The sequence below is a fragment of the Megalobrama amblycephala genome, linkage group LG10 (assembly GCF_018812025.1).
Source record: "Megalobrama amblycephala isolate DHTTF-2021 linkage group LG10, ASM1881202v1, whole genome shotgun sequence".
NCBI classification, from domain to species: Eukaryota; Metazoa; Chordata; class Actinopteri; order Cypriniformes; family Xenocyprididae; genus Megalobrama; species Megalobrama amblycephala.
In genome coordinates, this window is record NC_063053.1 from 35,256,649 (window position 1) to 35,271,040 (window position 14,392).

Sequence of the window (14,392 nt, forward strand, 5' to 3'; positions counted from 1 at the left end):
ATTAACAGAACAGTTATTGTAAGGGTAGGTTTATCACTGAACGTTGTATGTTGCAATATACCTGTATTGACGATAACCGTGATATTCAAACCATGAAATATCGATATCGATACCTTCACTGAAACCAAAAGTATCTGCTTACTCTTTGAATTCAATACAAGTCAACATCATTATGACTAAAAGTTTTCTAAGAAGTATTTCCTACTAAAGCAAGGCGGTATCAGTCTCTGGTAAGTGTATCAGTAGCAGACTGGTGGGCGTGGCCTTGGATGGCAACATGCCCAGTGCATTGTGGGTATTAAAGTTTTCCTACCTATTTAGCAAAAGGGAAGACAACAGTCTTTTTCTTTGTTTTCTGTAGTCAGGTAGCACAGATTTCATTTTTTTCCCTGCCTTCCTACAGTATAGTCAGCCAAGTTTTATTGAAAACCCATTTTTCCAGTGGTGAAGTGCCCATTTAAGGCTGGCTGCAATTCTTTGTTGTGCAGTTTTTTTAAATGCCATTTTAATCTCTTTCACCTGGAAGAATCCCATTTCTTCAGAAATGGAATAATCCAAGAAGACATTTGGAATAGCATACTATCATTACTAATGCAAATTATTTTTGCTGTATGTAAACCAGTGCACGGGGTGGATCGATTGACGCGCTCGTCTGTGCTGTGAAGACTGTGCACAGAAGCAAAAAGAGAACGTAAACCCCGCCTAATTTTTAATTTGATTGGACACAGATTTGATCTGAATCATTTTGACATTGACGATTTGACCATTTCTAATTATTGGGGGGGACTTGTCCCCCCTCAATGTCTATGGTGGTTACGGCCCTGCTGTATACTGTATATAACACAGTAGATATGTTTAGTGGACAGAACTGCTTTACATTATTTACATGTGAGAGTTACAAAGAAAATCATAACAGCGTGAAAATACAGAGAGGGACAAACAAGCCAAGCCTTTATGAGTTTTGCTTTTAATCTGAGATTCACATACTATGAAGCTGTTTTTGCACTGACTCATTCCTTTGTTATGAATAATCTGATCATTTGATTTGCACCCATCAAGGTCTGAATAATTAAGTATTTTATTTGTTTAATTTACTAGATAATCCATTAATAGGCATTATCATATGTTATATAATCCAGTTTGAGTTAATCCATCTCAAATGGACCATTGTAGGTTTTTAAGAACATGAATAAAATAGGATTTTCTCCAGATTTCTTCTAGCCATAGCTCTGCAACCAGTGTAATCTGAAAGTGTTCTACAGCACACTTTAAATCGGCTCTCCCACACTTCCTCGCTTGGCTAGGCAATTCTTTTTATAAACACTTTTTGTTATGCTGGTTGGAACTCTCTTCGCATCCTGATAGCAATCAATAATAGAAGTGGTCTAAATATTTAAAAATGTACAAATATCTTCTGTGGAAGTCTCAGGATAGGACTGCACAATGTTGGAAAAAACTGACATTGTGAGATTTTGTTTTTTCTGCGATTATATATTGCAATATGAAATAAAAAATCACCAGATGACTTGAAGAGCTGTATTTGGAAAGAATGAATCATTTTAGGTGTGATTTTGTAGGGGAGTGAATCTGCATAGAAAATAATAAATTACAAGCATAGATAAATACAATAGAACAAAGATACAAATGAAATAAACAGTGCTTTATGTTTTTCAGGTAAGTCTAACATTATTCAAGTACAGAAATTGAATAATCAAATGTAAAATAACACTGCATAGTATTAAATATAATTAATCTTTGTAAAAGCTACAAAAGTGATTTTCTCTTTTTCTCTTTGTATTTTGTTGTTTGATTAACATTAATGACACAGACAGCAGCAGGAATATTAGGCTACTGTCACTTTAAGACTGAATGCACGGATCCAATATAATGATACGCATCCTTTTTCTTTCTCAACTGTTTGTTCTTAAAGCCATAAGCAACTATGTTTACGAGGATACTCATCGAGGCATTTTGACATGATTTTGCATGTGTCCGTTCAAGCAGGTAGATGTGGAAGAGAACGGAGTACAAAATGACTTTTGTGGTTTTAAAATCGCTTTAATGTTTAAACTGAAAGGACCTAAAACACGTGCAAATGATAAACTTTCGATTTTGATGGTTAAATTTTGCAATTAATATGAGGATTGCATGCGTTTCGAACTGTGGTGCCTGGTCTGTACGGATCAACTACGATCCCTATACTTGACATTGCATATATCCTGCGAAGTGACTATCACGGATGCGCACATCACAATATCTGTGCTATAAAGATATATCGTGCAGCCCTATCTCGGGAGCAAAAAAATTTTTGCCCAATCATTGCATTTAGTCTGGTAATTTAACGCTGTCTCTCGTAACACTTTGCAGACTCTGCTCTGGCTTTGAGCGTTCATGTGTTTTGAAGGAGGCGTGGCTTTGGAGACTATCTAAAGGGAGGGTGGGATCTTATGCTTTCAAAGCTAGCTTGCTATTGCTAGTCTCTCCAAAATTGCCTATCCTACCTTCAAGATAAATCTCAGACCTGAAATGTTCTGCTTGCACACTATACTTCCATAGGTATTAAAAAAAAAAAAAACATTATGGCTGAGACTCAAATTTTAGAATTTTTACTCTTTTCTCGCAATTACATAAGTTTCTCACAATTCAGACTTTTCTCGCAGTTGTTTATATTTTGCAATTCTGACTTTTTTCTCGCTGTTTATATCTCGTAATTTTGACTTTTCTTGCTGTTGTTTGTATTTCACAATTCTGACTTTTCTCACAGTTGTTTATATCTCTCAACTGACTTTTTTCTCGCAGTTGTTTATATCTCACAATTTAGACTCTTTCTCGCAGTTGAGTTTGTCTCGCAATTCTGACTTTTTTCTTGCAGTTGTTTATATCTCACAATTTAGACTCTTTCTCGCAGTTGAGTTTGTCTCGCAATTCTGACTTTTTTCGCAGTTGTTTATTTCACAATTCTGACTTTTTTCTCGCAGTTGAGTTTATATTTTGCAATTCTGACTTTTTTCTGAGTTGTTTTTATTTCGCAATTGTGACTTTTTTCTTGCAGTTGTTTATATCTCACAATTTAGACTCTTTCTCGCAGTTGAGTTTGTCTCGCAATTCTGACTTTTTTCGCAGTTGTTTTTCACAATTCTGACTTTCTCGCAGTTGTTTATATTTTGTAATTCTGAATTCTGACTTTTTTCTCGTTGAGTTTATATCAATTCTGTTGAGTTTATATTTTTATATCTCGCAATTCTGACTTTTTTCTCGCTGTTGTTTATATCGTAATTGTGACTTCTTGCAGTTGTTTTTATTTCACAATTCTGATTTTTTTTTTCTCGCAGTTGTTTTTATTTTGCAATTCTGACTTTTTTCTCGCTGTTGTTTATATCTCACAATTTAGACTTTTTCTTGCAGTTGAGTTTATATCTCGCAATTCTGACTTTTTTTCTCACAGTTGTTTATATCTCGCAATTCTGACTTTTTTCTCGTTGTTTTTAGTTGCAGTTTTGTGTCTCGCATTTGTTTTTATTTCGCAATTCTGACTTTTTTCGCAGTTGTTTATTTCACAATTCTGACTTTTTTCTCGCAGTTGAGTTTATATTTTGTAATTCTGACTTTTTTCTCAGTTGTTTTTATTTCACAATTCTGACTTTTTTCTCACAGTTGAGTTTATATCTCGCAATTCTGACTTTTTTTCTCGCTGTTTATATCTTGTAATTTTGACTTTTCTTGCAGTTGTTTATATCTCGCAATTCTGACTTTTTTCTCGCTGTTGTTTATATCGTAATTGTGACTTCTTGCAGTTGTTTTTATTTCACAATTCTGATTTTTTTTTCTCGCAGTTGTTTTTATTTTGCAATTCTGACTTTTTTCTCGCTGTTGTTTATATCTCACAATTTAGACTTTTTCTTGCAGTTGAGTTTATATCTCGCAATTCTGACTTTTTTTCTCACAGTTGTTTATATCTCACAATTTAGTTGTTTTTAGTTTGCAATTCTGACTTTTTTTTCTGAGTTGTTTTTATTTCGCAATTCTGACTTTTTTCTGAGTTGTTTTTATTTCGCAATTCTGACTTTTTTCGCAGTTGTTTATTTCACAATTCTGACTTTTTTCTCGCCGTTTATATCTTGTAATTTTGACTGTTCTTGCAGTTGTTTGTATTTCACAATTCTGACTTTTTTCTCACAGTTGTTTTTATTTTGCAATTCTTTTTTCTCGCTGTTGTTTATATCTCACAATTTAGACTTTTTCTCGCAATTGTTTTTAATTCTGACTTTTTTTCTAACAGTTGAGTTTATATCTTGCAATTCTGACTGGATAGCTCACAATATATAGAATTCTCATACAATATAATATAATGTTTTGGCAGTACCGCCCATCTGTAATTCATATGCTGATTTTTAGAAATTAGTAGGCAACATATATACACAGAATGTTCAGTATTCCACTCATATGTGTACTGTACATACCACTCAATCACAGCCTGAACTGGTCACATGAACAGAATAAATAAATGCCAGTAATTATGGCTCACACTTGACCCAAGAGAGTATAGACCCAAGTTATTTGTCATGTCCTAAATATAGGATATGACAAATAACACGCTGTGACGCTCAGGCAACCCCTCGGGAAAAGAAGATCCTCTTGCTTCTTTTGCAGTAGCCGACACAAACCTGTAGTTCCTGAATGACGGTCTATTTCCAGATATTATAACGTGAAGTGTGTCATCCTCAGGGAATGCCAGAGAAAATCTGTGTGGTTTACTGGTTATACACATAAAACGAAATGAGGAACAGATGAGCTGTCATTGGCTTCATCGGTTTTAAAGTTTAGTCAAACTGAGAGCAAAGCAGGGGCCGGTTTCGTAAACATTACCACTAACTTATTAGTTTATGTTTATGCAACCGGCCACTGGTCTGAATAGCAGCTGAGAGAGGCTGCCCCAACAATTTTTTTTTTTGCTTCACCCAATTATTTGATGTAACTTTTGTGTTTTAATGATATTTTCAAGACCTATGCATATATGGATTTTGAGATTGTCTGCATGTGTTCCAGAGTTAACGGTGAGGACGTCAGATTGATGTTGTGGGACACAGCCGGACAGGAGGAGTTTGATGCCATCACCAAGGCCTATTACAGAGGTGCGAACGCTGGAATGTTTCTCTTCAGGTGTAGGCTTGTGTTTTGCTGTAAGATGAGAGGCATTGACGTGTGATCGGTCCTGCAGGGGCGCAGGCCTGTGTGCTGGTGTTCTCCACCACCGACAGAGACTCGTTTGAGGCCATCAGCAGCTGGAGGGAGAAGGTGGAGATGGAGGTGGGCGACATTCCCACCGTCCTGGTGCAGAACAAAATTGATCTGCTGGACGACACGGTTATCAAGAAGTAAGAATCAGAGTTCAGTAATGCACTTTAATGCGTTCCTTCTAGGGATTGATGTGAAAAACTTTTGTTTTGTTGCTTCAGTGAAGAGGCTGAAGGTCTTGCTAAGAGGCTGAAGTTGAGATTCTATCGGACATCGGTGAAGGAAGATCTCAACGTCAATGAAGGTGAGAGATACAGCGTTTCAGTTTGAAAAACTGATTGTGCTTTACTGTAAAGTAACACATTTTATTTGTTGTAGTTTTTAAGTATCTAGCTGACAAATACCTGCAGCGACTCAAGCAACAGTCGGCGGAGGAGACTGAGGTTGTTCACACATCCAGCAATAAAATAGGTAAGAGAACGTTTGGGTGACATTACTTTATATACACCACTGTTAAATACTCCTATTTAGCAAGGATGCATTAAATTGATCAAAAGTGACAGTAAAGACATTTAAAATGCTACAAAACATTTCTATTTCAAATAAATGCTATTCTTTTGAAATCATCATATTAGAATGATTTCTGAAGGATCATGTGACGCTGAAGACTGGAGTAATGATGCTGAAAATTCAGCTTTGATCACAGGAATAAATTATAATTATTCACATAGAAAACAATTTTTAAAAATTATAATATTAATTTAAATAGTCTCTTTCTCTTGCTTTTTTCCAGGCGTTTTTAACACTACCGGTGGCTCTCATCCGAACCAGAATGCCGGTGATTTGAACGGCCGTGAGGTCATAAATCTGCGACCAAACAAGCAGAGGACGAAGAAAACAAAAAACCCCTTCGGTAGCTGCAGACTGCTGTAGAGCGGCTCCTGATTCACTGCTGGGGTCAATGAGCCGCAGGTGACACAAGGCTTCACTAAACATAAAGAAAAGTCTCTTCATCCACAGCAGATCTGTCATATTCTGTTTCATACCATCATGGACTCCTGTGGATGAGTGTGTCTGCTGCGGGTGAATGTTTGCGCACCAGAGCCCTCTGCTGGCTGCAGCTGCTTCAAACACTAGTTTTTAACTTAGATGGTGACTTTCTGCACCAATAGCAGCATCAATCAGAATTGCATAAAAAATATGACACATAATGTTCTACTGGCACAGAAGTGACTTGACTGTGTCCTTAAAGTCAAAAACAACCCTTATAGTGATGGTAAATTGGAGTCTTTTAAGCTATTTTTGTATCAAAATGGAAATCTTTTGGACACTGCCCGTCCTCTAATTTTAACAATGATTGTGGCTCAAAATTTAAATGAGAAGCGAATATATTTTCTCACAGATGTGCATTATTTGATGTGGTACACAGCAGGGTAATATTCAGATTTTCTCTAATGAGAATAATTACAAAAGAAAAAAATCAGATTTTTAACACACCATTTGTGCTTTTGGACTGTTCATCGTTTGTGCAATATGTTAGTATCGATGGAGATGCATCATTTGCAATCTTCCCTTAAAAGTAAAGTTCATTTGTTTCTTATGAACAGTGTCATGAAGTTCAACCCGTATGTACTTATAGGTATTTTTGTATGAAAAAATGTAGTAATGACTTACTTAAATCCACAACATTTAACACAGTGCCAAAATGTTTCTAAACTCTACGTACTTGTAAGAAATGTAAATAGCGTTAGTAAATGGTTGAACAAGTCAGATTTTTAGATATTGTTTCAAATGAAATCAACATCCTTGATATGCATCACCATGCTCTTCTGAGACTTTGTCATATTCTAACTCAATACCAAATGCAAGAGATGGAATTATATAAACATGTTCTTTTGGAATAAGGAAGTTTAATTTTTTTTTTTTTTTTTTTTTTTTTTTACTCATTTTCTGACAACTGGCAATGCTGTCAGATATTACAGCATATAACATACACTCACTGCTAGGGCTGGGCGATATAGCTACTAAAAATATATAGATATTATAAGCCTTTTGAAGTTATTCAACATTCTACTTAATATATATACATTTACTTTGAAGTTTTTTCAGTCGGTCACTTATACTGTTTTAAACTAAATTAACATAATTACAACTTTGTTGCTGTGATATACGAAAACGGTTTCGTCTATCAACACGAAATCCATAACTTTTGGCCGGCACAGTCTGAAGATGATACAATTCGATTTTGGTGAAAAACGAACAAACGGTCTAGAAAGGAGTTCAAAAAAGTAGGTTTTGAAAGAAAATCAAAATGGCAGACAGGAAGTTTGACAAAATATGAAGAATGTTCTCGGCATGACCCAAGGAATCTGTTAAGAGCATTAAAATAGGTTAATTTATTCAAAAGTTATTAGCATTTTTGTAAATTTCATTATAACTTTTGACCACAAGGTGGCTGCCCTGAAACTTTTTGAGTACTGTCAGGGCATAGTGCCAAAGACACATATGCTTATGTATTCATAAAATACAGCATTTTATGACAAAATTAAAAATTGCTGACACCCAAAATGGCCAATATGGGATATCAAATGGCCATCCCCAAGTCTAACAAGACCACTTTTATGATTTTTGGACAAACCGTTCAGATGTTATAAGCAAAAATAGGCATTTTTCATATATCCGGACCAGTAGGTGGCGTTGCGTCGAAATGCAGCATGTTACCTCAGGTCATGCTTGTGATGACATGGACCAAAGTTTGGTTTGAATATGATAAAATGTTGAGGAGATACAGCCTTAGTTCTATTTTCGCAAGTGCTACGTAAAATTTGTTAGCATGCTTTTCATAAACCATAACTTTTTGTCGGCATGGTCTGAAGATGATCTGATTCAGTTTTCATAAAAATTGTAGGTAAATTGTAGGAAAAAGTAGGTTTTTCTTAAAATTTTTCAAAAAACAAAAATCGAAATCTAAAAACAATAAAAATCTAATTGGCTTGGTGTAATTGAATCGGCTTGAGGAATGGAATCAGAGGAAAAAAGAATTTTATTTCTAAACAAACTTTTTGTTTCTTTTTTCTTTCCCTTACATTTCAAAAGTTATTAACATAAACGTGAGTTTAACTTTGGTCAGGTGGTGGAGCTAGAGGGATTGAGATATAGAGATAGAGACTCCAAATTTGCTATGGTGACACATCAGACTGTCTTCCATCAGTGTTTCACAACTTTTTACCATACGGGTCTATGGGCTGCCATAGACTCGAGCGGAAACGCCAACAATTACAAGAGATGCCTACGCACCTTCGACGCTTGGCCCCTAATTATATTTACTCATTTTCATTCATCTTGCACCTATGTAATAAAAAAAGAAACATCAGTATTTATTTACATATTGTTTTGCTACTTATTTACTAAAGCATTTTAATCCTTAAAGGTGCAATGTAAAATTTGGGAGGATCTATTGACAGAAATGCAATATAATATACATAACTATGTTTTCAGTGGTGTATAAAGACCTTACATAATGAACCGTTATGTTTTTATTACCGTAGAATGAGCCTTTTTTATCTTATACACCGCGGGTCTCTTCTCCATGTCAAGTCGTCATTTTGTGCTGCCATGTTTCTACAGCAGCCCTAAACGGACAAACACTCTACAGAGTATGTTTAGTCACTCTCTTGTTTTTCTTCTAAATCTCTCGTGTTTTTAGAGGCAGCTTGCATTGTCACTACATTGAATATGCATGAAGTAGCAGTAGTAGTAGTAGTCGTCTGGTTTAGAAGCACATGAAAACTACATGTAATGCGATAAGCAATTTGACTGTCCACACTAGATACGACGCGACAATGAGAAGCGAAAAAATCAATCAAAAACCACAGCCAATCAGAAGAGTGTTTGCGGGCTCTCTTGGCAAGAGCACCGCAGACACAATGAAATGGGTAAAATTCATAAATATTACACCATTTAAACATTATTTAAAGTATATACTGAGTGACTGAAACAATCTTTGTCATAGAATACACTTGTTTGTTCTCATTGACAGTTTGAATGTTCTTGTGCCCATTTATTTATTTTCAAGATCTGAGGTGAATTAGCCAGTGTTGTTTTCATTACAGCTGAAAAGCTGGTACGATATTCACGATATTCACACTCGCATAGACGCTTTTAACATTAAATAAAGCACATAAACAGTACCTGATATTATCATTGCCATACTTTGTGGTGGTGTTCCTGCTGTAACGTCACTGAGAAATAGAATCCGTTTCTAAAATAGAATCATCATGTGTTGCCCTCACGGCTGGTTAGGACAAAAACTCAGATTAACATGGAAAAGATACCTTTTATCGTGTGGCGTCACGTCGAGTGTAGTTAGGACACGGTGTTAGAAGTAAGAAGAAACCTCATTGCTTGACTGGCTAACGTCTGCTCTCTCAGACAACGACATCTTTGTCTTGTGTCGGCCAGACGGCCACCATAGCTTCTCTGTTTTGCTTCAGAGGGAGGAGTGAGCAGTTTGCAATCTCACCACTAGATGCCGCTAAAATTTACACACTGCACCTTTAAAGGGCGGGAACATTTAAAGGGTTACTTCAGGATTTAGCATTAAGCTTTGTATTAGTAGAATACCACTAGTATTTTCGAATTAGCGTGCTTTCCCCCTTCATATCAGCCCGAGATGAGAGATTTATGCATTTTTATTCTGTAAAAAAGCCTCCGATGACTCAAAAATCGTCATTTTGCGTCATCGGAGGCTTTTTTTGGCCAGAGGCTTAAAACTACAGCCAGTAATAGCAGGTAGTTCCGCATTTTTTCACCACGCCCATACATATGCGCGTTTGAGGTTACTCACGGACATAGATCAAAGATTTTCTCAAAAGTGGGTGTAAATTATATTTTTAAGCTTACAGTAATTCACTTTATTTTGTCTGCACTACATCAGTGGTTCATCTCGCAAATTTATCGGTCTCTGCAGTCATCTCAATCAATACAGCAACAGGCTTTTGTGGTAACGTTAGCATAAATAGATAAATAAACTCAGTTTTACAGAACAGTGGCTTTACTTTGATAACGGTCAACTTATATGCAACTTATATGTAATTGTCTATCTAACGTTACTTTGCTAAGTTTGCAGTTTTACTGCTACCTATGTGCTACCTACAACACTACATATAGGCTACTGTGTTATCAGTCCAGTATCAGCGAGTCTTACCTCTAGGCGAATACGCTTAGTACCAGATGCCCAGGCTGTTCGTCCTCTGGGAACGTGAATATCGATGGTATCGCGGTGTCCTTCAGAATGGTTCTCTTCATTGCAAGGATATTTGGTTCGTAGTCCTCGTGCTTGAAATGGAGACTACATATTCTGCGTTTTTTTAAGGTTTTCTATAACGGTGTCATCTCCAAACTTCGGGTGTTTGATGGCCCACAGCCACTGTTTACATCGCTCCAAATCTTTAACTTAATCGGAAAATGATGGAAACTTACTTGTCCTTTCCTGGTTTTGGGTGTACATCCAGGTACAAAGCAATTTAGCACAATTTCGCTGTAAATGTATGAACTAACTCACGATTTATTTGTTTGAATTTTCCTGAATGCCGCCTGTAACCGATAGGCGTGGTTTGGGCGTGGCCTCGCAAGGGCAGCAAAACAAGTGCATTCTGGGAGTTGTTGTCTTTCATCCACATTAGTCAAAAATACATTTTCTGCCTTTTCTCAGTCTAGAAAGCTCCAAATTCAAAAATAATTTCACATTTCTACTACATAAATGACCAATTTTAAATACACATTCATCTTTCCAGGGGTGAAGTACCCCTTTAAAATAAACTTCAAGTGAATATACTGATAAACAAATCAGCATAGAATAGAACTCAAACAATTAAAAGCAATTTCTTGTATTTCTTCAAAGTAAGATTGTGACAGCGACAGTCGACCATCAAAACGATGATTACCGTGCCTAAAAAAAAGATATAAATATATTTCATAATGAGAATACAGTAAAGTGCAAGATGTGCAGCGCCAGTCTGCCATACACATTGAGAACAGTGTCGAATGTTGTGAACTCTTTGTGCTTTCGTTGCCCGTGTTTCAGCATGTTGTTGTTACGGGAGAGCGCTTCCACAACCAGATCGTTACACATTTTGAGCACGGTCCAGTTCACGTGTGCATTCGCGTGCTTTTGTGCAAATGTAAGTTGTAATACTTTTATGTTGTTTATATCTTAATAATCTCATAATAAAATGCTTTTGTTTGAGTCTGTACCCGCTATAGCAAGGCGCTTCAGTTTCCCACTGTTCATTCGCTCTTCATAGTCAATGACATTGATTGAGTTATTTGAAACAATTTTAGTCCTTTTAGAGGTTTCTTTTTTTAAAACATTGGTGCATTATTAATAATAACAAGAAGTTCTTTTCTCGTCACAGTTTCATCAACAGTATGTATTAATTAAAATAGCATATAGTTTGATTATCGTCATGACGCACAAAACCCCATCCCCAATTAACCGATTAATCGTTTTACTCAGCGATCCAGTGCTTGAGGAAAAGTACTTTGAAGTACTACATTTGTTTTCAATTTTAAAGTTTTAAATAACATGTAAAAGATATAAAGATTTATCTTGAGGCCGCTGCCGCCTTAAGTGTTTACTTGAATCATTATTTTTCATAACTTGCATCCACTCACTCACTAATGTTCTTCCAGCTGAAGCTTAAATCCGATGCTATTAAAACATCTCTGTAATGCTCTCATACTCTCACGAATAGATCGTGAAACATGTCCGATTACAATTTCTGTAGGACAAACTAGAATTGATCATTCAGTATATCGCCCAGCCCTTCACTGTACACATTTCATTTTGTTGCTTACATAATTTTTGCATTCATTAAATATCAAATGCTCAGCTTGGAGTCATGCGTCTACGTGACGTCTGTTTTATCATGTGAATTACTGGAATCCAAATTCTTCGTTTTTAAAAAGTAAATGCACATATTTTAAGTGAGTTACTCTCAACATCCTCCCAGAACCATGAAATTACAATAAATATATAAAACTCACTTTAAAGTTTCCAGAGTACATCTGAGTAACGGTTATCAAATTTAGCATTGATTCCTCATCCCTCACCTGTTTAATCTGGGGCAGTATTAGGCTTTATATATGTACAGCAAAACCATTCCAGAAGTTTGTTTCATGTAGGTAAAAGTATAATTTAGATTTCTAGAGGATCTATGACTTAATCTAGCCTCCCAAAGCTCCGGAGCCTTAACCTCTAAATGCACAAGAGTGACCGCAACAAATGAAAGTTTTAGTGCAAGTGTTGAATTGAGGTTACTGAACATGTATATGTGCTAAATGTTTTACTAAATTGGGTCCATCAACCCAACATTCCTTCTCTGAGTTTCATGCTTTACAATGTATGTGAATCAGACAATGTTACAGAATTGTTCACCTTTCCACATTATTCTAAAATAGTCCCTGATGGATTAAAAGGAAGTGGGTCGGTTTTCCACAGGTTTTGTGCTCCAGTGTGAGGAATTCTTTCCATGTGGCTTAACTTTTGATTGATTGTATTTATTCATGAAACGCATGCCTTGATTTATGTTTGAATGTGGAAACATGGTACTTCGCCACAACGGCCTTCATGTTTACAGCGCTGAGGTGAACTGGATATACCTGATGATTATTGTTCACACGACGAGTACATGACGACACTACAGTGGACTAAAGGCACTTTATTCATCTGATATAATTCCTGATCATGTTATTGTTAGGTTATCTTAAATATAAAGTAAGGATTGTTTTTCTAATATGAAAACTGCTTTCAAAATTATGGTTTCTTTTCTGTTTTAGTTTTCCATTCTTCTTTATACTGATATATTCATGACTTTCTAGTAGATGTTGAGAATATGCCAGCACCCTTCACTACCTGTGTATTTCTTAGTCCGTAGAAGTTTCATTTGAAGTGATTGTTGTTCACGGTATGATGAAAAGGTCTGTTCGGATGTTTTATCTGCTGTGCCACAGGTGATACTTCACTCCGTTCTGTTTTTGGTTTGTTGGGTGGTTGTTAAAAATGGACAAAATAAAGAATCTATTGTAGTTGTTTGACTTTTTTTATTGTACTTTTTTTCACACAACCTTATATGTGCATGATTACAAAACAACTTTGTGAGTGTTTAAATACCTAAAATAAATCCAGAAATAACTATTCACACGTCCACCCCAAAAGAAAGTAATACTTTTATTCATTAAGGATGCATTAAATTGATCAAAAGTGACAGTAGAGATGTTTATAATGATGCAAAAGATTTCTGTTTCAAATAAATGCTGTTCTTTTGAACTTTCTATTCATCAAAGAATTCTGAGGAGAAAAAACTGTATCGTGGTTTCCACAAACATGTGAAGCAGCACAACTGATAATAATCAGAAATGTTTCTTGAGCATCAAATCATCATATCAGAATGATTTCTGAAGGATCATGTGACACTGAAGAATGGAGTAATAATGCGGAAAATTCAGCTTTGATCACAGGAATAAATTACACTTCACTATATATTCACATAGAAAAAATATTTTAAATTGTAATAATATTTCACAATATTTTACTGTATTTTTGATCATAAATGTAACCTTGGTGAGCAGAAGAGACTTTAAAAATTAAAAATCCCCAAATGTTTGAACACTGTAGTGTAACTGAATAGTTCTGACTCTAAACATTGTTTGCTACACTGATTGGCAACTGTAAACAGCCTATTCAGACTAATAAACCATGTTTTTATTTTAATTATTATAATTATAATTTGTTATATTATTATAAAGCTTTATCGAACATGGATTTATCATAAAGCTGTTGCAACCGTTTTACAAAAGCCACTTTGTGTTGTGTCTTACAATAGACCTTAACCGTATCGCAAGGCATTAATAAAGGATTATTGTTATTGTATTGTTAATTGGCTTAATTAGTGATATGGCAAAAGTTTTAAACTTTTTTTAAAAAAATGTTTAGTGTACAGATGACAACATTGTCAAAACTATCCCCGTTCACACGGATTCATGAAAACGACTAAAAAAGCTGTGTTCTGCTGCCAGGCCAGTAGATGGCGATGTCACTTTGTAAAGAAACTACACGCCTATAGACTGAACACTTAACACACATGCACATGACGTC

General features: G+C 35.6%; 1 protein-coding gene across 3 annotated transcripts in view; it reads left to right on the forward strand.

Moving 5' to 3' along the window:
- The window catches only part of rab23 (RAB23, member RAS oncogene family), a 15,174-nt gene extending 5,290 nt beyond the window's left edge, over nt 1–9,884 (forward strand). For all 3 annotated transcript variants that reach the window (XM_048205881.1, XM_048205884.1, XM_048205882.1), the window contains exons 3-7: nt 5,047–5,132; nt 5,219–5,375; nt 5,457–5,539; nt 5,614–5,706; nt 6,029–9,884. In XM_048205881.1, coding sequence (XP_048061838.1) covers nt 5,047–5,132; nt 5,219–5,375; nt 5,457–5,539; nt 5,614–5,706; nt 6,029–6,168 — 559 coding nt within the window. In that variant the 3' untranslated portion in view covers nt 6,169–9,884. The remainder of the gene's footprint in view (nt 1–5,046; nt 5,133–5,218; nt 5,376–5,456; nt 5,540–5,613; nt 5,707–6,028) is intronic.
- The last annotated feature ends 4,508 nt before the right edge of the window (nt 9,885–14,392 follow it).